Source organism: Schistocerca nitens, chromosome 10, assembly GCF_023898315.1.
Source record: "Schistocerca nitens isolate TAMUIC-IGC-003100 chromosome 10, iqSchNite1.1, whole genome shotgun sequence".
In the NCBI taxonomy this organism is placed as follows: Eukaryota; Metazoa; Arthropoda; class Insecta; order Orthoptera; family Acrididae; genus Schistocerca; species Schistocerca nitens.
The window spans coordinates 218,595,528-218,621,080 of record NC_064623.1 but is presented as its reverse complement, the minus strand read 5'-3'; the positions used below and the strand labels follow the sequence as shown (position 1 = coordinate 218,621,080).

At 40.5% G+C, this 25,553-nt stretch overlaps 2 protein-coding genes across 3 annotated transcripts in view; both read left to right on the top strand.

Moving 5' to 3' along the window:
• LOC126209785 (zinc finger E-box-binding homeobox 2-like) overlaps positions 1–25,553 on the top strand; it is a 56,771-nt gene that overhangs the window by 21,802 nt on the left and 9,416 nt on the right. The window contains exon 3 of one of the 2 annotated variants that reach the window (XM_049938924.1): positions 19,177–19,338. The exons of the other annotated variant lie outside the window; for it this stretch is intronic. The gene's annotated coding sequence lies outside the window, so the exon portion shown is untranslated. Of the gene's footprint in view, positions 1–19,176; positions 19,339–25,553 lie in introns of those variants that run through there. 2 annotated transcript variants of the gene reach the window in all.
• LOC126210015 (longitudinals lacking protein, isoforms N/O/W/X/Y-like) lies at positions 19,462–20,748 on the top strand. Its single transcript, XM_049939120.1, has one exon. It carries the CDS (start codon positions 19,462–19,464, stop codon positions 20,746–20,748), a length of 1,287 nt encoding a protein of 428 aa, XP_049795077.1.

Genomic DNA, 25,553 nt, shown 5'->3' with positions numbered 1-25,553 from the left:
TACTTCTGACAAAAGCTGTGGATTAGATCATTGAAAGCTTAAGTTTTTCTCTAGTTTGATATGACAAGAGGACTGAGAAGATTTTGTGCTGCTTTATTAATGCACAATTGAACAACAGAAAACCTCATTACAAAAAGTGAACCTGTAGTAAAACAGCAACAGATACTAAACATATCTGATTTAGCACCTGCCAAATCAGGGAATCAAGAGATCTAACTCGTTCTCAAGGGAACAAAAGTACCATAACATCATAACAAGGGCAACTTAAGAAGACATTTCAGAAAACTACAGGTAAACTGAAGTAACTAAATTCTGTTCTTGTGGACTCTGACAAAGGGGACACCATAGTAATTTAAAAGTAAAAGAATAAATTGAAAAATAAAACAGAAGGTTTCCTGCAATATGACAGTGGGTAATGTGAAAACTAATAATTGTGTCTTGCATAAAAAGTAGTCTTTGAAAGCTAATCATACGAGGAACACACCCTATAAAGACTTGCTTGATGATGTTTAGCTTTGTCCTGGAGCTAGTGCAAAACAAATATCTGCACTTGTTATTGTTGACAGATTAGTGGCCTCTTAAATATACTTTATGCTGACCAAGCAAAGGTAAAATTAGAAGACTTTGTGATGGAGTCCTGTGACAGGTTGCATTGTCACATAAGAGCAAAGTATAGTTGTTCAGCTTTCCACATCTCTTGCTTTTACAGCTGAGTGCGAAGCCCATAGAGTTTTGCTGTAAGATCTGTCACTGATGACTGTCTGTTTGAAATAAACTTGGTGTGCACCTTGCCCTCATGGTCAGAGAAAATTGTGTCCATGACCATAAGCCTTCACACAGGATGCGGAAGCTAATATGGACGTGGGAAGGATGAGCTTTTGACATTATGCCATTAAAGTTCCTACTGTAGATCACTCTTGTGCATGCAGAATGCACTAATTCCCATCAGATTCTAGTAACATACTATGAAACGTGAGCCAGAATAGTGCTAAATCATCTACAGTGTGATAGACTTTAAGCTTACAGTTTAGTAAAGCTGAAAGGCCATGCAAGTTATAGGGCTTTTGGTAGAATTTGTTGTAATAAAATATAAACGTCAAAGATAGCATGTCATTGGTTAAATATATTCAGAACAGCATAATGGGTGTGTCCAAACAGCAAAATTCTTCATATTCTCTGATTCTTGAGTGCCCCTCTGCCACTACAATCTTTGTACCCAGCAATAAAGTAGTCCATAATATCCATTACACTCTTATTAGCTTGGAAAGGTGCACAGAAGATGTCATTCTGCTGGGTACCAGGGTACATGAGAATTGAGATAAATGAATTAGTGGATGGGCAGTGATGATCAGGTAATTCATTATGCTGTCTCCCTACATGCTACCACATCACTGTAGAGTTACAGACCCGTGTGTAGATGGGAAGAATAATGGCTGGAAATGATGGAAAATAAGCTGCAGCTGGTAATGTCAACAACACAGGTTTGCCATAACTGTTTCCAGCCACACAGTGAGCACCCCTGAACACTAGTTTATGTGTTAGGTCGCAGGCCTTGTGACACATAGCTTCTTCTTCCAGTGAGAGGACTCTCTAATTTGTGATTCGTATGGTCTAGTACCTCCCGCCACGGAAGTCGAACACGCGCCAGAACAAATGGATGTGGCCAGCCCATAGAGGACTCCGTGTCCGCGGCGGCTCTTCCGCGCAGCGGCTATCGCGCAGCGAGGGTGCCACCGCTACACCACGTGCAGACAGCGGCCAATAGCCGCTCCCTCCGGTATTGTATATAGGGACCCGCTCTGCCCTAGTCCAGTCAGTCTGGTACTCGCTCTGGATTGTGTCTCTATCTCGGCGGTACTGCGGTCTGGTTGTTGCTCGTTGTTGACATTTGCCTGGCTCTGGTTCCGAGTGGATTTACTGTTGGTGTTTGGTGTTGTGGTTTCTATAAGCCTCCGTTGTTTATCTCTTCCTTGTTGTGTCGGTCATAGTCGGTCGTTGTTGATTGTTGTCGGTTGTCGTTGGTCTGTCGTCTGACTTTTCCTTGTGTTTACCCGGTGGTGCATGCTCCACCGCCAGCGGCTTCCCTGCCTGGCGGCTCCGATCCCACAGCCCAAGGCGTTCCCGTGTTTGGTTTTGGTTACTACATATGGCACACAGGTAAGTGTGCCACACTTTAGTTGACTGTGTTTTATATTCAAGCTAGAGACTAATTTACCCAAATATCTGTCTCCTTTCTTGTTGGACAGTGACACAAATGGGAAACAGCTGTTAATATTCTGTGAATGTCTGATTTGCTGCCTAAAATACTGGGCAGGGGCTTTTAATTTGTTATGTGAGTGTATCTTTCTTCTTGTATTATCCATATATTTTACCTACATTTGACTAAATTTACAGTTTTACAGGTAACATGATAGTGTGAATGTACAAGTGGATGTGACTGAGTTTGATAGAGAGAGAGAGAGAGAGAGAGAGAGAGAGAGAGACTTTAAACAAGTTTGTATACAGCTCTTTTAACTTTTTTAAAAAAAGAGTTTTAGACATTTTAAACACATTTGACCCTAATTATTTTAGTAAGGGCACTAATAACCTTCTAGTTAAGAGTCCTTAAATTGCAATGCCAGACAGACAGAAAGAGTGAGTGAGTGAGAGAAAGAGAGAGAGAGAGAGAGAGAGAGAGAGAGAGAGAACACTTAAAAATTAAAAATCAAAATAATGTTTACTTTGCTAGAAAACAGGGGTGCAGACTACAAAATATTTTGAAATCTGAAAGTGGACATAGAATCTTTGTTCTTTCTGCTCATAATGAATACTTAGCTTTCATAATTAATGTCATTTCATGCTATATGACTTTGGTGTAACTTGAAATCTTCATACACTGAAGTAGAGGCATTTGTAAGTACACAGTAAGTCAGTGCTTCACACCTCACATTGACCTCAGCGTCATTAATTTTCATTAAGTTTGAACAATATAGCCAGTGATTACTGTTGCATTGTGCATTGTTATGTCTCATTTTGATGCCTGTGGTGCCTATCAATTCATCCAATTTCATTATGCAGATTTTCATCTGTAATTTTTTTTTTTAAATATGGTGAATTCCAGGATTGTTCTAAGTTCAAATTAAACACTGATAGCAAAGTTGTGGTTGCTAACGAGAAGCTACACTATTATATAGGGAACTTCAAGTAGTGCCTTAGTGATTTGAATTGAGGTCACCTTCTTGTAATTTTCAAGACATAACCGTGTGCTCTTTGTGTAATAAGAAGTGTGTGTCGGGGTACTTAATGACTGATTTAACTCTTTTCCTTGTTTATGATCCATCCCATGTGAAATTTTGAAAGTGTATGTGAACTTGCTACATTTTGGTGTTGTCAGGGGAATAATAATGGCTGTTTTTCTGCGTACTGCTAATTGCTATTTAGATGAATAAAGCATATTGTAACACGCTGGTATCAAAAACATTTTATGAATATGTCTTATTCCCACAGTGGGTACTTTTTTCATGTACAATGAAACTATTTGTCTGTTGCAATTCTTTTTTTAGTCCCTCGCAAGACAGCACACTTTTTTTTTTTTTTTTTTTTTTTTTTTGCTGTCAAAAATTGTTCGTACAGTGCAGTAGTGTAGAATTTTTACTTTTATTGTGAAAATATTTTAACAACTATTTTTTGTAAGAACTGAAATGTTGAGGCTGAAGAATGCACACCATAATACGTTTCCATGCCTCACATAGTGTGCACGTTAACCATGGTGTATGTTTACGAGGTGTGGCTAGAAAAAAACCGGACTAGTACTGGTGAAACAATAAAACGAATGCAATAAGGCTGAAAGTCGCGTGGCCTGTCACGTGACTCTCGCTCTGCCTACTGCTCGAGTTTCATCTGCCTCCTGCACTCAGTCTGCCCGTGGCGTCTGTTTTAAGTAGTTGACGTTTTGTCTGTGCGTCGGAAAATGTTGAGTGTACAGAAAGAACAGCGTGTTAACATCAAATTTTGTTTCAAACTAGGAAAATCTGCAAGTGAAACGTTTGTAATGTTACAACAAGTGTACGGCGATGATTGTTTATCGCGAACACAAGTGTTTGAGTGGTTTAAATGATTTAAAGATGGCCGCGAAGACACCAGTGATGACACTCGCACTGGCAGACCATTGTCAGCAAAAACTGATGCAAACATTGAAAAAATCGGTAAACTTGTTGGACAAGATCGCCGTTTAACAATCAGAGCAGTGTCTGAGTTAACAGGAGTTGACAAGGAAAGTGTCGAACAAGTTTACCGATTTTTTCAATGTTTGCATCAGTTTTTGCTGACAATGGTCTGCCAGTGCGAGTGTCATCACTGGTGTCTTCGCGGCCATCTTTAAATCGTTTAAACCACTCAAACACTTGTGTTCGTGATAAACAATCATCGCCGTACACTTGTTGTAACATTACAAACGTTTCACTTGCAGATTTTCCTAGTTTGAAACAAAATTTGATGTTAACACGCTGTTCTTTCTGTACACTCAACATTTTCCAACGCACAGACAAAACGTCAACTACTTAAAAAAGACGCCACGGGCAGACTGAGTGCAGGAGGCAGATGAAACTCGAGCAGTAGGCGGAGCAGGAGTCACATGACAGGCCACGCGACTTTCAGCCTTATTGCATTCGTTTTATTGTTTCACCAGTACTAGTCCGGTTTTTTTCTAGCCACACCTCGTATGTACGATTAAGCAGCAAAGTGCAATGTTTAAGTTGAAGCTGTGAATTTTTGTTGGCCTAAAAAGTTTAGTAATAATCTTATGACTATTCAGGCACAATGCAGCTTCTATTTGAGGCTAAATATTCATCATGTACTTTCCATTCTGCTTGTGATGACATTGTAGATGAGGGATATGTATATGACTGCATACATTCTCCTCAATAGTTTTACCTGTAAAATGTAATAATTAAAAAAATCTGAGGTTTTCCTTATCTAACTGATAGAAAGAATAGTTTTAAGCATCCATCCACATTGGACATTCCATTTTCAAGCACAACATTCCAATGAGTGACTCAATGATCTTTATTGGGTGTGACGTTGCGCTTGTGTGCGTGCGTGTGCGTGTGCGTGTGTGTGTGTGTGTGTGTGTGTGTGTGTGTGTGTGTCTACTGCCGACAAAGGCCTTAATGGCGGAAAGCTATGATTGTGTGAGTCTTTTTATTGTGCCTGTCGCGACTCAGCATCTCCGCTGTATGGTGAGTAGCATCTTTCCTTCTCTCGTATTGTTACGTTCCATCCTGGATTTTTCAGTAAAACGAATGTTGGACTGGACTAATATGGGAGTGCTGTCTCAAATATGTGTGTAAAATCCACAAATTAAATTAATTTTGTTTGTGATGGGGAATGACTCAATGGTTTTGGTTGGCACAGGGCATCACTCTAAGACCCTGATGAGTGCTATTTGTTTGGCCTAACTCCAGCTACACAATGCAAAAATGAAATTGCAAATATCTGCTGAAACCCCAGAGAAAATGTGCCTGATGACTCTTGAGAGATACATGCTGTATAAGTATACCACAATTCCAAAGTAGGATAATTATATATGTAAAAAATTGTAATAATACAAGAATTGTGTAGATCAAACTTCATTTACCCACATTGTCTAGAAACTGTGAGTTCTGACAGACTTTCAGCATGATATGGTGTGGCTAAAAAAAGTGTTATCCGGGCAGTTCTTTCATTGTAGACTATACGATGTGCAATTGTGGAGTATATACGTGTCATCTTGGTGGTAAAATGGAGGCTGGGTGCTGGATGTAATTGTATCTTGTACACAAATTGTTGGTGTGGGTTTGATATCTTGTGTCACTTTGGATGTCGTACAGTGCCACTGATACTTACTGGAGTGATGATGCACAGAAACTGTTTGCTTCTTAATTACATTGCATGGTTACATTGCAGGAAAGATAAATATTTACCGGTATTTTTGTAATTTAAAAAAAAAAAAAAGCAAGGAAGTAAATGCAGTGATAACTGATTGGTACTATGTTTTGTGCCATTTTGCTTTGCAGCTGAAACATAATTATTTTATCTCAGTAAGACAATTCCATAATTAACTGATTACAACACATTCATGACATTGTAACATTTCTTATAAATGTTACCAAAGAAGTGTTCTTTCCCTACACAGATACTCATTTTCCTGTACAAAGACTGGCAAGTTACCATAAGGATACTGTCCATAACCTGAAGTTAATAGAATGTTTTTGAATGTTATTGAGAATTTCATGTAATGTGTATGTAAATGTTGCTGTAAATGCAATTCGTTTGTGGAAATAAATATTCTGATGCAAGACTCTTTGTAACATTATGTTCCTTTCTTAACGAGTCCCAAGTTTAAGTAACTTATTGTGTCCACAAATCAGAACTATCACAAGTATTTTCCATAAAATGTAGGTTTTCAGCTGTGGAAAGGTCAATCTTTGACCTTCAAAGCTTACACGAAGGTAGAGTCGAAGTTTAGCTGTGTATAAGCCCTATGCTACCTGCAGCTGTCAACTTTTGTGGTTGTAATTATGTAAGCTTACAAGTAAGTCTTGTTGGCATCTGCAGTAATAATAATCTGAGAAACATTTAACAGATTTCTCATATACATTACTGGCAAGAGTGAAGCACCAAGAAGGGGAGATGGAAACAAAATGAAAATTCACAAGTCGAGAGGGAGTACGATCTCATTTCTGTGATCACAAAATCGTGTCACATTTAAAAAGAACTTGGCAGTATGAGGCCACTTACCTGTGTTACATTACACATCTCCTGGCCTGGACACACGCACTGATGCAGTTCCATTCTATCCTCTCCTGTGGTGACCTGGCTCGCAACTGTTGTAACTATTCCTCGATACTGCATACTGACTCTGGGGCGGAGTCGAATCCGAGCCGGTCCCGTACACGCTCTATCGGTGATAGATCTGGAGGCCTTGTCGGCCACATAAGTACGACATTACACAGATCGTTTGTAGAGACGTGTCCCACGTGTGGTTGAGCATTATTCTGTTCAAAAATTGCAGCACGGCACTTACACGTGAGACGTAACATGTGAAGATGCAGGATTTCTGTGACATACTGTTGTACTATCAAAATTACCTCAATCACCACCAGCCGTGACACCGAGTCACACCCGATGGCACGATACTAGTAGTAACATTGCTGTTCTTTTCCAAAATATTGGAATAATAGGACATCTTCCCCAGGTCACCACCGTACTCATTGACAGTGGTCATCTGGGATAATGGAGAGCCGTGATTCGTTGCCGAACATTATGCGACACCATCGGTCGGCAGTCCTCGCTTCCTGGTCACGGCACTACTTCAGACGCAGCTACTTGTGGTGTAGTGTTAAGAGCGGGCTGTGCGTGGGACTGTAATTCCCTAGTCGAGCTGCTGCTAGTACCCAACCGGTAGTGCAGGGGTTGACGCAGAATGTTCCGGGGAGACCATTACTTGTTCTCGGATGACAGGTGCAGAGGTGAAGAGTTTACGATGTGCTCGTTACGTGATACGGTAATATTTTCTTGTGGATATTGTATGTTTGACTTGAACGTTGATAGTGGTCACTCGACATCTAGTGCTGTTTACATCCCTTATACCACCTACCGGGCTCGGTAACAACAGTGAATACAAATAACACTAAAGCAGTCTGATGACCGATCTACCTGTCACAGAAAATTGCCACTCTGACCAGTTTAGGCCTACATGTCTGCCAATAGAGTTCATATGCCTGAAGTTACTTTGACATCTGACAGTGTGTTTTGAGTGCTTCAATTTTTTTATCAGGTAGTGTACAGCAACTGTATTTAGGGTAACAAATAAAATTGTGAAGACAGCCATCTAAGTATTTCTGCACAAGTCTTTTACTACCAGAAAATTCATATTAATGGATATCCTCCATTGTACAAAAATTTCATATTTCAGGTTGCAAAGGAAATAAAACTGTTTGTGTTCCACTAATACGCGTTTATTACAAACCAACTTTCAGCTTATTCTATTATCTAATGATGACGTAATAAAATTAAAACTAGTTTGTACTAAACATACATTAGGGCAACAAAATAGCTTGTTTACTTTTTAACCTTAAATACCAAAAATATATCTGCCAAACAAAGTTCAGTCCATAAAAGTGTATGTTTTCATTTTCTAATTAAACAGATCTGTCGATGTCACAAAAATTTAACACTGTACTGCACTTTGTGCCATTATTTTCTAGTAATAATTTCTAATTATTTACAAGTAATACATATGGCTGAGACCTGGGACAGAAATGAAATAGTATTGTTACTTTTGTGATATTATTTCATTTACATGCCACTGCAACTAAATCTTGTGAAAAGCTGAAAAATTTTTGTATTGTTTGAAGACACACAGTAGATGTTAGAGTGAAGACACAATAAAATATCTTCAGGGCTAAGTGGCACATTGATGAGACAAGAGATTGTGGACATATAATGAAATGCATTTGCAGTGTATCTGCAAATTTGCACATCTGAATAATATTTTGAAATTGTTTTTACAAAATTTCCTCTCCACATATGAAAGGAGGAAGAGGATAGCTTATAGAATAAACCATGCTACTAAAAAGAGAGAGAGAGAAAAACAGTAACTTGAAATAGTTTACTCAGCTTCAGTTGAACATTGAACTCCCCCCCCCCCTGCCTCCCCTCTGTCCCCCACCCCCTCACACACACACACACACACACACACACACACACACACACACACACACACACACACACACAACAGTACATCAAATTATAAATAAATGTAATGAGCGGAAAATGATGAAAATCATGAAAATTTTCAATATCTTCCAGTGGTTTGGAATCTAGCAAAAATCTGAGACAATTGCTTGAGAGTGCAGGTAGTCTGGTTAATATTATGTTATGTTAACCGGGGACCTAGAAACAATGGCCAGGCTCCATCCCCACCGCAGCTGCAGTGGCCCGCAACCCCACGACGACTACTGCCCTCCGCCGCCCCACACCGAACTCAGGGTTATTGTGCAGTTCGACCCCTGGTGGACCCCCCCCCCCTGTCACCTCTCCCTCCCCAGGGAACATCTCACACCAGACGAGTGTAACCCCTATGTTTGCATGGTAGAGTAATGGTGGTGTACCCGTGCGTGGAGAACTTGTTTGCGCAACAATTGTCGACATAGTGTAGCTGATGCCGAACAAGGGGAACCAGCCTGTATTCGCCGAGGCAGATGGAAAACTGCCTAAAAGCTATCCACAGACTGGCCAGTTCACCGGACCTTGACACAAATCCACCGGGCGGATTCGTGCCGGGGACCGACGCTCCTTCCCGTCCAGAAAGCCGTGCATTAGACCGCACAGCCAACCGGGCGGGCTAGTCTGGTTAATACTGTTTTGATATTAAATCTGGTTCATAAGCAATGAGATGAGCTACAGTCACAACCAGAGAAGCAGTTGTGATTACAAAATTCTTCAGTCTTCACCACTATTGTTGCAGATTCGTAACCTGCTTGGTCTGATTTAGCTTGAAGGCATTGGCAGTGTTTCGAAATGATACAAAAGCAAGCAGTACACTAGCAGTTCAGCAGCCTGAAGACATTAGTCTGTCACGTAATGTTTCATGGCTTTTAGAACAGTAGGACACTGTAACAAGGGAACCAGGCTCATAAGTAATAAAATAACTACATTTGCTTGTTACTCATCATCTGCTCCACTGTGACATATGCTCATTATCATCTTTGACACATAGGACATGTTGTTTTAACATTTGCCTCATGGATTTATATGAGTATAGGGTCAACTGAACCTACAGTAGTAAAAATTTGAAGTTGTTTACTCCTGAATACTTGTGCAGTGTTACGGGAAAAGTGTTGTTAGTTCAAATTTGTTTCTTGAACCTTGTGGCTCTCATCGTCCAGGACTGCTCAGTCTCTCTTACCCATGTTTTATTTTTTCAAACCCCCCCCCTTCCCTGGGATGACATTTTCAAAAATGGTTGGCATTGGAGTATCCTTTACATTCTATGTGCAAGCTCCTGTTGTGCTCTTATGGTCTTATAGCTCAGTTCTGGCTTATTGTACAGGAAAATGAAAAATTAGCATTTAATGGGCTGCTGGTAACATGGTTATTTGAGACTGGTATGAGATGGAGCTAATTCAGCGCTGGATCAAACATGTATACAATATTAATCACAGTTGATGTGTTACTGACCAGTCTGAATGTGGTTTTTTTGTAGTTCTCCACATTTTTATGGGAAAATGATGGCACAACACGTAAACTTTTAAAATAGATAGATTGATAGAAGAAAGTTCACAGACATATGCTATACACTGCATTGCAACTTCCTGACAGATTAAAGTTGTGTGGTGGACAGCACTTGAACGTGGAAGCTTGCCTTTCACATGCAACATTTTTATCAGCTGAGCTATCTAGACACAATTCATAACCAGCTCCCACAGCTTCACTACTGCCAGTAAATCGTCCATACTTTCCAAACTCTGACAGAAGTTCTCTTACCTTTCTGCACCTCGAGAAATAATAATGACAACAAAGTGTATTGTATGTATGTATTGAACTGGGGACCTAGAAACGACGGAGAGGCTTCATCCCCACCGTAGCCCTCAGTGGTACACAACCCCACAACAGGCTACAGCAGTCTACTCACCCCACCGCCACCCCGTACTGAACACAGGGTTATTGTGTGGTTCAGCCCCAAGTGGAACTCCCCCCTCCCCCCCGCCCCTTCCCCTCCCCCCAGGAATGTCTCATTCCAAATGAGTGTAACCCCAGTGTGTGCGTGGTAGAGTAATTATAGTGTATGCATACATGGAGACAGTGTTTACACAGCAATCACCGACATAGTGTAACTGAGGCAGAATATGGGGAACCAGCTCGCATTTGCTGAGGCAGATGGAAGATCACCTTAAAAACCATCCACAGGCTGGCCGGCACACCGGACCTCGTCACTAATCCAATGGGCGGATTCGTGCCAGGGACCAGCACGCCTTCCCACTCGGGAAGCAGTGCATTAGACCGCACAGCTATCTGGGCAGGCTACGAAGTGTATTAGATGGGGAAGGATTAGGAGGTAAAACGAGAGCTTTGCTGGTTAAATAATGTTAAACTGGTTGTGAGATACAGTGATTGGATGGGTAGCTAGAAAATGTGTTGCAGTTAAAGTTTCTGCAACCAGAATCACAAAGTACCACAAAAGTTCAGCACAACAGTGTAAAATTTTAACCGTGCTGCTCTATGTAAGCCACCTGAATATTTGAGATTGAGCATTTTATGGACTATGAGACAGAATGAACTTACTGTGATACCTGAATTACACAGACAAAACTATGGCAGTGGAGAAGTAGAGCATGTAGAAACTCTGTACTGAGTGTAGTCCATACAGCCTGCCAACTTGAGCATGGAACTGCAAGACTGATGACTTATGAAGCTACTGAGAACTTGCCCATCTTAATGACACTGGCACCAGGCAAGTTTCCAATGACCGCAGTTGACTGTATTGCTACCCAATGTATTTCAGTAGTGACAGAGTTGCTGCATTGCTGCAGTGCCCTTTGCTGAAATCTGCATCAATGATATGCCAGTGGCAACCGAAACCTCCTTTGGTGAAGTCACTTTTGCTCTCCTGACTGATGCCGTCTGTATGCTACCAAAAAGGAAAAGATGTTTGTATCAGTGTGTACTTTCTAGATAAGCTTCATGTTTTCAATTTACTCTTCAGAAATGTTTGATGCATGGTATGCTAGACATAGGATATATATATATATATATATATATATATATATATATATATATATATATATATATATATATATATATATATATATATATATATATATATATATATATATAAAGAAAGATGATGAGACTTACCAAACAAAAGCGCTGGCAGGTCGATAGACACACAAACAAACACAAATATACACACAAAATTCAAGCTTTCGCAACAAACTGTTGCCTCATCAGGAAAGAGGGAAGGAGAGGGAAAGACGAAAGGATGTGGGTTTTAAGGGAGAGGGTAAGGAGTCATTCCAATCCCGGGAGCGGAAAGACTTACCTTAGGGGGAAAAAAGGACAGGTATACACTCGCACACACACACATATCCATCCACACATACAGACACAAGCAGACATATTTAAAGACAAAGAGTTTGGGCAGAGATGTCAGTCGAGGTGGAAGAGTAGAGGCAAAGAAGTTGTTGAGAGACAGGTGAGGTATGAGTGGCGGCAACTGGAAATTAGCGGAGATTGAGGCCTGGCGGATAACGAGAAGAGAGGATATACTGAAGGGCAAGTTCCCATCTCCGGAGTTCGGATAGGTTGGTGTTGGTGGGAAGTATCCAGATAACCCGGACGGTGTAACACTGTGCCAAGATGTGCTGGCTGTGCACCAAGGCATGTTTAGCCACAGGGTGATCCTCATTACCAACAAACACTGTCTGCCTGTGTCCATTCATGCGAATGGACAGTTTGTTGCTGGTCATTCCCACATAGAATGCATCACAGTGTAGGCAGGTCAGTTGGTAAATCACGTGGGTGCTTTCACACGTGGCTCTGCCTTTGATCGTGTACACCTTCCGGGTTACAGGACTGGAGTAGGTGGTGGTGGGAGGGTGCATGGGACAGGTTTTGCACCGGGGGCGGTTACAAGGATAGGAGCCAGAGGGTAGGGAAGGTGGTTTGGGGATTTCATAGGGATGAACTAACAGGTTACGAAGGTTAGGTGGACGGCGGAAAGACACTCTTGGCGGAGTGGGGAGGATTTCATGAAGGATGGATCTCATTTCAGGGCAGGATTTGAGGAAGTCGTATCCCTGCTGGAGAGCCACATTCAGAGTCTGGTCCAGTCCCGGAAAGTATCCTGTCACAAGTGGGGCACTTTTGTGGTTCTTCTGTGGGGGATTCTGGGTTTGAGGGGATGAGGAAGTGGCTCTGGTTATTTGCTTCTGTACCAGGCCGGGAGGGTAGTGGCGGGATGCGAAAGCTGTTGTCAGGTTGTTGGTGTAATGTTTCAGGGATTCTGGACTGGAGCAGATTCGTTTGCCACGAAGACCTAGGCTGTAGGGAAGGGACCGTTTGATGTGGAATGGGTGGCAGCTGTCATAATGGAGGTACTGTTGCTTGTTGGTGGGTTTGATGTGGACGGACGTGTGAAGTTGGCCATTGGACAGGTGGAGGTCAACGTCAAGGAAAGTGGCATGGGATTTGGAGTAGGACCAGGTGAATCTGATGGAACCAAAGGAGTTGAGGTTGGAGAGGAAATTCTGGAGTTCTTCTTCACTGTGCGTCAGCTTTCAGACAACACCACATACAAAGTTTGCCAAGGTAACCCCATTCCCGATGTCCAGGCGGAGCTTCAAGGAATCCTCAGAACCTTAGGCCCCCTGCAAAACCTTTCACCTGACTCCATCAACCTCCTGACCCCACCGACACCCCGCACCCCAACCTTCTACCTTCTTCCTAAAATCCACAAACCCAATCATCCCGGCCGCCCCATTGTAGCTGGTTACCAAGCCCCCACAGAACGTATCTCTGCCTACGTAGATCAACACCTTCAACCCATTACATGCAGTCTCCCATCCTTCATCAAAGACACCAACCACTTCCTTGAACGCCTGGAATCCTTACCCAATCTGTTACCCCCGGAAACCATCCTTGTAACCATTGATGCCACTTCCTTATACACAAATATTCCGCACGTCCAGGGCCTCGCTGCGATGGAGCATTTCCTTTCACGCCGATCACCTGCCACCCTACCTAAAACCTCTTTCCTCATTACCTTAGCCAGCTTCATCCTGACCCACAACTTCTTCACTTTTGAAGGCCAGACATACCAACAATTAAAGGGAACAGCCATGGGTACCAGGATGGCCCCCTCGTACGCCAACCTATTCATGGGTCGCTTAGAGGAAGCCTTCTTGGTTACCCAGGTCTGCCAACCCAAAGTTTGGTACAGATTTATTGATGACATCTTCATGATCTGGACTCACAGTGAAGAAGAACTCCAGAATTTCCTCTCCAACCTCAACTCCTTTGGTTCCATCAGATTCACCTGGTCCTACTCCAAATCCCATGCCACTTTCCTTGACGTTGACCTCCACCTGTCCAATGGCCAACTTCACACGTCCGTCCACATCAAACCCACCAACAAGCAACAGTACCTCCATTATGACAGCTGCCACCCATTCCACATCAAACGGTCCCTTCCCTACAGCCTAGGTCTTCGTGGCAAACGAATCTGCTCCAGTCCAGAATCCCTGAAACATTACACCAACAACCTGACAACAGCTTTCGCATCCCGCCACTACCCTCCCGGCCTGGTACAGAAGCAAATAACCAGAGCCACTTCCTCATCCCCTCAAACCCAGAATCCCCCACAGAAGAACCACAAAAGTGCCCCACTTGTGACAGGATACTTTCCGGGACTGGACCAGACTCTGAATGTGGCTCTCCAGCAGGGATACGACTTCCTCAAATCCTGCCCTGAAATGAGATCCATCCTTCATGAAATCCTCCCCACTCCGCCAAGAGTGTCTTTCCGCCGTCCACCTAACCTTCGTAACCTGTTAGTTCATCCCTATGAAATCCCCAAACCACCTTCCCTACCCTCTGGCTCCTATCCTTGTAACCGCCCCCGGTGCAAAACCTGTCCCATGCACCCTCCCACCACCACCTACTCCAGTCCTGTAACCCGGAAGGTGTACACGATCAAAGGCAGAGCCACGTGTGAAAGCACCCACGTGATTTACCAACTGACCTGCCTACACTGTGATGCATTCTATGTGGGAATGACCAGCAACAAACTGTCCATTCGCATGAATGGACACAGGCAGACAGTGTTTGTTGGTAATGAGGATCACCCTGTGGCTAAACATGCCTTGGTGCACAGCCAGCACATCTTGGCACAGTGTTACACCGTCCGGGTTATCTGGATACTTCCCACCAACACCAACCTATCCGAACTCCGGAGATGGGAACTTGCCCTTCAGTATATCCTCTCTTCTCGTTATCCGCCAGGCCTCAATCTCCGCTAATTTCCAGTTGCCGCCACTCATACCTCACCTGTCTCTCAACAACTTCTTTGCCTCTACTCTTCCACCTCGACTGACATCTCTGCCCAAACTCTTTGTCTTTAAATATGTCTGCTTGTGTCTGTATGTGTGGATGGATATGTGTGTGTGTGCGAGTGTATACCTGTCCTTTTTTCCCCCTAAGGTAAGTCTTTCCGCTCCCGGGATTGGAATGACTCCTTACCCTCTCCCTTAAAACCCACATCCTTTCGTCTTTCCCTCTCCTTCCCTCTTTCCTGATGAGGCAACAGTTTGTTGCGAAAGCTTGAATTTTGTGTGTATATTTGTGTTTGTTTGTGTGTCTATCGACCTGCCAGCGCTTTTGTTTGGTAAGTCTCATCATCTTTCTTTTTAGATATATTTTTTCCACGTGGAATGTTTCCCTCTGTTATATATATATATATATATATATATATATATATATATATATATATATATATATATATATATATATATATCCACTTTGGCCAAGTGAATCTTTAAAAAATGATATTTTCAAATCCATTTTTCACAGACATGTAAAACAGTCAAACATCATCGTAAACTTATGTAGGAATCATTGTATTGGAGTTATCATAATTATTCCAGTCAAATGGTGTTCGAAACAGCCATTTTCATAACAGAATTGTGGAAGATCTTCTCTCTCTCTCTCTCTCTCTCTCTCTTTTTTTTTTTTGGGGGGGGGGGGGAGGGGTTGCCGAATCCAAATTTCATGTCTGCTGTTTTGTAGCATCTCGGAATCACAAAGAAATTTGCAAAAAGTCTCAAAATTTTTGTACTTTTTTCAGTTTTACATTTGTATCTCCAAAACAATGATTTTTTCAAAAATTAAAATCTGATACAAAATTAAAGTAGACAAAATTTGCCACAAAAGTCACTAGTCAGGTTTGATTTTCTGATGAGTGGTATCGGTGCTAGAGCACACTGAAAAGCAGCGACTTTGTGGCCATTCTGTGGAAAGACGAAAATGCCCAGTCCCAACCCCAACAACATGAAAAATATGCATGTTATCAACAAAAACACCTACACTGCACAAAAATACATTAAATTTTCTATGAGAGACATCTGTAACATTCAATTGTCTCATGAGGACATAAGGGGGGAGGGAGCAAAATGAAAAGTACAAAAAATGCTGTTTGTGTCCTCCCCCATGGCTACCTCTCATCAGTGTTGCACTTTTGGTGTATTACACTTGAAAGTGCTTGTTTTGAATGAATTGATGGGGAAATATGTTTGCTGAAAACATTAACAAATTATATTTGCAACATATTAGGTACATGACACTGAACAGAAAGCTGAATGTGAAATCTGTCTCCAGTAATGTACATGTATCATGAAATGAGTGAGCGCCAAGCCCACAATTGGAACATTCCTTTGAGTAGGTTCTCCAACTGGAGAATAAAGAAAGCATACAAAAGACAGAGAAGCGAACTATCAATTTATGAGTATGGGAGTCTTGTGCACAAGTTTTAATTTATCTCTGTTTGGCTACTGAGGGCCCTGATAATGTTTCTTGGGGAGTAGAAAGTCCAGGTGAAGGTTCTTTGGGAATGGAAGGTCCAGCAAAGTATTAGGGGCTGGGGAAGGTCCACGCTGAATAATGAGCTGTTGCTGTTCTTCAACAGAATAAATTGTTATTGAATGATTAATCATATAATGTAGAAAAACAGATTAGTAAAGACACATAATACTGGAAGATAATACTTCAATTAATACTTTCTGATGCCTCAGCTGCTTCAGACAGTAGTAATGAAAGAGGTTCTTCCAGGTTGTCTTTTCTTCTACATAAAAATTGAAGTTGATGTTGGAGCACAACCCTTCACATTATTGACAGAGTTTTGTGCAGAACAGTCCTGCTTGTCTATACCCTCCCCGGACTTGGAAATCTATCATCATGGTGCCCAAGAAACATTACCTGGTCCCACAACAGCCAACCAGATGTGAATAAAAATTCTGTGCACCAGACATCAGTATAGGTATTTCTTCATACATCAAAAGTTCACTATACAGGTTCTCTGTCATTCAAATCCTTATTCTATCACTAAATGCCTTCTTTCTTTTCCAGATGGAGAACATACTCAAAAGGATGTTCCAATCCTGGATGTGAAATTCACTCATTTCATGACACATAACTACATTAAGATTTCACATTCAGCTTTCTGTTCAGTGTCATGTACCTAATGTGTTGCAAGTATAATTTGTTACTTTTTCAGCAAACATAATTTCCCATCAAGTTACTCAAAACAAGTTCTTTGGAACAAAATACCTGAAAAGTGTGGCTCTGATGAGAGAGAGACATGTGGGAGGGTGCAGAAGGCATTTCTCATAATTTTCACTTTGCCCCCTTCCCCCTTACAGTCTTATGAGAAAATTTTTACACCCTTATGAGAAAATTGATTGTTGCAAACTGTCTCTTGTAGGAATTTAATAATCTTTCACATGGTGTAAGGGTTTTTGAAGATAACATGCATTTTTTTTGAGTAGATGGGGTTGGGATTGAGTGTTTTTGTCATTTTCGCAGAATGATCAGAAAATCACTGCTATTCAGTGTGCTGAAGTGCCAATCTTCTCATCAGAAAATCAGACCTGACTAGTGTATTTTGTAAGAAGTTTTGTCTATTTTAATTTTGTACTGAACGTTTATTTTAGAAAAAATCATAGTTTTTGAGATATAAGCGAAGAACTGAAAAATGTATGAAACTTTTGAAGCTTTTTTGCATCCTTCTGTTGTGAAGAAATTTGGATTCAACAAAAAAGAAATGTACATATAGAACTGCTGAGGAAAACCATCTGCAATTTTGTTATGGGGAAACCACCATTAGACTGGGCTAAGTATGTATTGCTCTGCATTATGTTGTGAAGAGGTGTTAGATGTGTAACTCAGGGGGTTGCATATGGGTGGTGGAGTGCATTATAGGTGTAGAAGTAAAAAAGGGGAGGAGGGGGAACCAACAAACATAAATATCCAAGGATGAATCAGTTAATGTGTTTATGTGTGTACTCACACACACACACACACACACACACACACACACACACACACACATAGTGAGAGAGAGAGAGAGAGAGAGAGAGAGAGAGCCAATTTTTGACCCCAATGTACTAATCAAAGAGTTGGGGAGGTTTCCCTTGATTATCAGGTAACAATTTTAACCCTACACTCTACTCATTCCCAACCACCCCATCTACCTTCCTGAGGAAGGATCTCATACAGTCTCGAACATCATTGATGTATAATAGGAACAAAATTGGGCCCAGTACACTACCCTGAGGGACATCTATGTTTATATGGTTCTTATCTGACAATTGTCTATTCTATATGCAATTATTTAATTGCAAACCTGTCATTATGTAGAAGGATGTATATGGATTTTCTGCAAAATTAGGTGTTAATTGAGGCCTTTTAGAACATCAAAATAGTTTGCAAATTGTCAGTCACATATAATGTGCCCGTGTCTGCAGCCAGCTAGTCAACACATCTGACTGCTGTGCGGAGGACATAGGTTTGTTTGCTGGTACTGTCAGGCATTTTTGCTTGGTGGGAAGGCTGGTCCACTCTGGCTCCTGGTGCCAGCTGAGCAGCTACTTGAATGAAAAGTGGTGACTCCAAGGTCTGTAAAACTGACGATGGTTGGAAGAGAGGTGTGCTCACCCTGTGTGCCTCTGTACCACATCCCAATGATGCGATATTGCAGAGGTGACACAATGGCTAATGAGCAGTTCACAGTCCACTCGGCCTGATCGCGGAGTTAGTTTTTTTAATTATTTTATTATTATAATAATTAGACTAAAGCTACCTGGAAGCCGAGAAACTTACATGCCATCTCCCTATGGATGACGTTATTTAGCATTCATGTCTGCTTCTTCTGATTGTGTGATTGGTATGTCTTTTGTTGACTGTTCTTTGCTTATCTGTCTGTGCTGACAGCTTCATTGAAATGTGGTGCAAAAAAATTGTGCTATGCCATGTTTAGCCTGTTTAAGGACTTTCTCTTCTATCAAATGAATTAAAATTTTTAAAACATTTACTTGCTTCTGATTTATTTTTATGTTTCCTTTGCATTATGGCAGCATGATTAACATATGATTGTTTGCACAATAGGTTGGCAAAATGAGAATTCCACCACCAAGCAACTGATTCTGCAGTCTCAAGAAGCTTGTCAGCCTTAGATTAAGTGCTAATGCAAGTGACAGTGCGTGAAAAATTGCTGGGCTGCAAAATGTCTGCCTAGTTAATCTCCAGACAACTCACCAGTGTTGCATTCTTTTGTTCAGAGGTGATTAAATGTTGTTGAAGAGAAATGATGAACTTTGACATTTGCTTTCACTGATTTGAGTTGTTGCACCATATCCTTGATTGTATTACACACACAGTATGGAACGAGACATGGATGTCCACCTGAGATGGAATAACCATCAGACTACACTATTATCTGTCTTCAGCTCTCTTCTAGATAATGGGGATCTGGTAGATTGCACAATAAGTGCTGAAGGTCAATATTTCAAAGCACATAGGGTGATTCTCTCAGCCTGCAGTCCATATTTTGAATTAATATTCAGCCAACATCATGAGAAGCATCCAGTTGTTATACTGCCAGATGTAAAGTTTCAAATTTTGAAGGCTCTGATGGAGTATATGTACTCTGGAGAAGTGAAGGTCCCACAGAATAAGCTCTGTACCATCCTTAAACTTGCCGAGACTCTACAGATTAAGGGCCTGTCATTTGCTGGTGATGGAGAAATGAAAAACAAACTTGAGCATAGGAGAAGGAATGAGTCTACCATTCTCCATGAACAACACGGTTTTGGTAAACATCTGTGTGAACCCAGACACGGTTCTCAAGTTGAGCAGAAAGGAGATGTTTCCTCACCACACACCTTAGAAAAGGAATGCTCTGAAGACATTGATTCCCATCTGCCGGCTGCTCAGGAAAGTGAGACTGATAGTTCCACTTATGTCTCCCACGAAAAACCAGTTGATGAGCCAGCAATGTCCCAAGACGTTAGTGATACTGAGGCCTTCAATGTGTTCGAGTGTTCATCTCTCACAAAAATACTCACTAAATCAAACACCCGTGTGTCTGGGATATTGTTAAACCCAGTTTCCAGTAGTTTAGATTCCAATGAATCGCCAGGAACATCCAGAGAGAATATTGGAGAACAGCGAATGGTAAGTGAAAATGTGCTTCCAACACACACAACTGGTAAAGAACTGAGAATGTCAGAACCTCTAGGTATGTTTGTTGAAAGACCAGTTGTGGACCTTCTACCAGAAATAAAGCAGGAGGATCCAGATGGTGACAGTATAGAGGAGATAATCCTAGATGATGACATCAGTGAAAGTGACGATCGCAGTCACGATGGTGGTGACGACGACCACAGTACTGTCAGAGAATTACTGAGAGAGATACCAGAAGACTCCTTTAGTGATCAAGGTTTCTGCAGTCTAGAACAACACAGGGACACATGCTTTGTAGAACCAGCATCAATCTTACCTATTCGATTTAGATGTGATGCGTGCGGGAGGTCATATCGGTATCACAGAGGTTTGTCGAGGCACTTGAAGTACGAGTGTGGGAAAGAACCACAGTTCAGGTGTCCTCATTGTCCTGCGAGATATACTCAGAAGCACCATTTAAGAACACACATGGTGAGGAATCATTTATCTTACTAGGTTTAAACTGTTATGAATAGAAAACTTGCACAAATCCCTTTAGGTAATCAAAAGGTGCATTAGTCATTGAGCTGTATTACTCTTGTTTGATATTACAGATGGTGTTCGAGCAGTGGGCTGAGTGTAAAGTCACTGAATGAAAGTAACTAGTTTCCACAGTAGATCTACTTCATTTTACATGAATATAGTCATGAGTTTTGTATGTTGTTAGCTTGGGCTTAATGTGAGTTGTGTGTAAGTCATTAGTCTATTGGAGGTTCATTTAATCTGCACTGGTTGGTAGCTATTTCAGAGGAGCTTCAGTCTTGAAGGTTATTCATTGATTTAACTTATCTCAACACCATCTACACTTGCAGTTGCAGAAAAATTCTGCACAAATTGCAGAAAGCTGGTTTTACTTTTTTTTCAGCCAGTGTGCTGTAAACTCAATATTACATCTATAAATGGTCCGAGGATAAGCAGAAAGGATTTACTTGGAAAATTTAGAAGGTGGAGAGTTTAAAAACTAGCAGTCTGTTGTGTGATTTGGCACATGTGAGGAAAGAAGAAATTTTAAAGGCAGTACCTGTTGATATGGTTCCAAGTAGCTGCTGATTCAGGGTGAAGCATTGTGGAGAAAATACTGAGATAGTATCATCCACTGGCATTGACTTGCTGCTCTGCCACTTGATTGTTGGCCTTCTAGTGATGGCATAATGCTGCTTTCAGTCCTGAGTAGCCTTCCAACCAACTTGCAAATGAAGATGAGCGACAAAGCAAATTACAAGTTTGCAAGTGGTGCATCTATAATCACAAAACTAATTTGAGATGTGAAATTTGTTTTTGTGGTCTTGTAACTATTTGAAATGGTATAGGTTGGTACACAATTATACTGTGTATCTGTATAATATTTGTCAACACTTGTGATGGCAGCATGGAGCAACAACTGATTGTCAGAATATAGTATGTAGTACACAGTATTACATGCTCAGTAACATTCATTGCTAACTGAAACTTGAAAATTGGTGCTTGACATTCCAAACTTGTCATTTAATAAATTTTATTTTGCAAGTGAAACTGTTTACTACATAGTACAGTAACTGTTGCTTGGATGCAGTTTGTGAGTATTAGCATCTGTCATCAGTATTTCTCAGGTCAGATGCTTTATGTACTTAGAAAAATTATTCTGAATTTTGATTTATGATTCACAGTTATGTATTAACCTGTCAGACTTTCTAAATAATGTATTAATGCTGCCTGTAACAAATAAGAACTCATATTTAGGAATGACATTTTTTCGGCATGTTACATGCTTTACTATACTCAGTTTTACTGTAGTTGTCATGTTTGCATAATCTGCAAGAACAGGACTGCTCACAAGAATAGATAAACACAATACAACAGATTTGGAGCTGTAAATGCGTTGTAACTTGCATTATGGAACTCTGTAACTGCCAATTGACTCAATGGAATGGCTGCTGAATGCTGAATCTCTGTCAGTTACCCCTGTTGGAGTCCAATATGCTTCAAGCATAAATACCCTGGCTGCATACACAATAAACTTTTCACTGCTTGCTGGACAGACCTCTGGCTGTGGTGCTTGTGAGGGGCATCATTAGTACCCTGGCTGCACAGAATTGTCCATGTGTAACAGGTTGTAAGACTGAGCTCTGAGGCTGCCTGTTGCAATGACGAGGAGATCAACCTGTTTAAATTAAAATGGCAAGGGTAAAAGCACTCCAATAAAAATGGAGTGGTGGGTTGTGAGTTATGCCCAGATAGCTCAGTTGGTAGAAGACTTATCCGCAAATGACAAATGTCCGAAGTTTGAGTCCCAGTATGGTACACAGTTTGGATCTGCCAGGAAGTTTCAAATTGCCACCTGATCTGCTGCAGAGTAAAAATACTTTCTGGAAAAATGGGACAGGTGTCATCATCTTGAAGTTTGTTTTAATAATGGCAGTGCTACTGTTCCTGTTGGAGATAGTATGAACTTGCCTTCCACTTATTTTTGAACTGACTAAAACCTTGTTAGTTTGAGGGAACCCACAGTTTAATGTAGACTCTGAACCACAGTGTAACTCAGTGTTTTTCACATTACCAAATAATTGCCAGAGGTGAAAGAACCAAGATTTGACAGAATAAAAGCTAGTGTAACAATGAAAACAATCAATTATTGACAAAATTATTTAATTGGATAGATGAAAAATCTACTCACCAAGTGGCAGCAGAACATGCACATAAAAGACGGCTGTAATTGGCAATTACAATCGTCTGCTCGTGGAAACCTGTACTCTTTGTGTTTATAAGTCTTTTTTTATTTTTATTTTAATCTCGTCCTACTAAAATTTAACAATGTTCAGCATGGTACTATAATTTACATTAACAATACAACTTTGTAACGGATTTATTTGAATAGCTACATTCCATGTCATCCATCCCTGATATAGCACAAAATCATCACCATTTTCCAGTTTCAGTTCACCACATGAGAATTACAAGTGCTGTGCATCTCATCCTGTTGCCACACACTATTCCTCATGGATTTCCTTTCAGATCCGGCTGACTGCATCCACAGCACAATTTTAATGTCGTTGTCCTTAACAGCTTCCCAGTTTCTGTCTATGGCTCATGTGGTCTTCTAGTTTTACAGTTGAGGTTAAATTTCTTTCCACATGTTCACTTTTCTCTCTTTCTAGCAAAAGTATGATGCCTAAAACAAGTGCAGTCAGTGTCAGTAATGAACAGAAAAGTTGTAAACATGCACAAGATTTTGCACATGGGAAGCTGTACCAAATATTAAACGTAATTTTGGAGGGCTGGTGACATTATGTGACGAGAAATATCTCAATGTATGGTAGAATAAAACACACAACTAAGGTTTATGGCAGAAGTACATGTTGTTAAACATTTGTCAATAAGTGGAACATGAACTGTTCAATGAAATGTCAGTACTAGGTTTCACAGAAACACTTCAGTCATTAACAAACAATTTTTATTATTCAAACACCAGTTTCTCTCTGTAGCAAAAATTAAAATTGGGACATTGTTATCATGGACTCCACATAATTCTGACACATAGTTCACCTTAATTATGATTATCCTGAGTTACCTTTATCTGTGCATTTTTTTTTTTTTTTTTTTTTTCTGTTGGACCACTACATCCGTGACACTCAGTCATGGGTCATTATGTACTCATTATTTCAAACAAAATGCCATAAATATTAATGAAACAAGGGCTATCTGTCATGTTCTGTCAAACTCACAGTTGCTATATTCACCACAGAAAATCCCATTCCAACATGCTTATTAGAATTTTACATTTGTTCACATTCTCCAGCTTTAACTGACAGTAGAACTACACTATCCGAGAATCCCAGGAACTCAACAAGTGAATTCTGTATTCTAAAATCCATCAAGTTGTTCATTCTTCTGACTGTGCAGGTCCATTAGTTCGCTGATTTTTTAATGTTTGACATTTTAACCATTCTTGCACAATTTTAGGGGTATTCATTGCTTCTTCAGGAGATGACATTAAATTCCTGAGTCTTTCTTCCTCAGATTTGCCTTGAAAGAGTGACAATAGCAGTCCCTGAATACAATGTAATGGTCTGGTCACACAAGCTTAAATTGAAGATATCAATATAATTTTCATTCAAGTGCTTTGTGAATGGAATTTTTTTGGCAAAGTCATTCCATCACTAAAGCAGTGAATGTTGCTTCCTAATAATTCACAGCATTTTCTGTTTTCATTAGAATTCACATTCCCTCTTTGAAACTCAGAAAATATACGTGGAAGTGACACTTTCCATCAATGATTTCATATAAACTGTTCTCAGTATTCTTTCCACATCGCATTATGGGAAAATCCTGAGAATTTGACAGTGCTCTCCATTACTTTCATCATTACCAATTTTAATTTCTGTAACTGCTGCTCTGGTGGCTTTGTATAACAACATTCAGCTTGTGATTGGTCAGCTTACATAATTGTGATACCACATTATTATAGATTGTGTCAGTGTCTGCAATGGAGGGACACAAAGGCATCATTTCACCTACTGGAAAATAACAAAGAGTTGTTTATGTTCCAATGAGAGCAATGGTGCTCCTAGAGCTTTTCTGTCATAGACATCAACATGATCTCTGGCTAAATGACACCACAGTGACATAGGCCTAACAGTCAGTGGCCATGTATTGCTTGTAAAAAGATACCGCAGTAGCATTTGTGGCAGTCAGTGAATCATGACAAAAATGATGGAGGGAACTGAAAGCTTGATTTTTTTCCCTAATTTTATGTGACAAGGAAACTTACAAGATTTTATGCAGCAACATAAATGCACAATAGAACAACAGAAAATTTATTACAGAAAGTAAACAAAATTAAAATGACAAAAAATATTAAGCATATCCAATGTAATGACTGCTTGATTAGGGAATCACAAGATCTATCATATTATCATAGGAAGCAAATTACCATAAGCAATGTGACAAGGGCAACTGAAGAAAACATTTATAGAGTGCTACAGATAGATTGAAGTACCAGTAACTAAATGCTGTTCCTAGAGACACTGACAAAGGCAACACCATAGTAGCTATAAAAGTAAAAGAATACACTGAAAAATTAAAACAACAGAATTCCTGCAATATGACAGAGGGTAAAGCAAAAACTAACAATTGTATCTTGCATAAAATGGAATCTTAAAAACCCAAGCTTATAAGAAATACACACTACAAAGACTTTCTTGATGATGTCCCACTTCATCTTGGAGTCAATGTAAAGATGATTATCTGCATCTTGTCACTGAAGGCAAATTAATGGCCTCCCA

Bases quoted from the DNA above. Each gene is read 5' to 3' on its own strand.
- LOC126210015 (XM_049939120.1), top strand. From the start codon at position 19,462: ATGGATGTCCACCTGAGATGGAATAACCATCAGACTACACTATTATCT.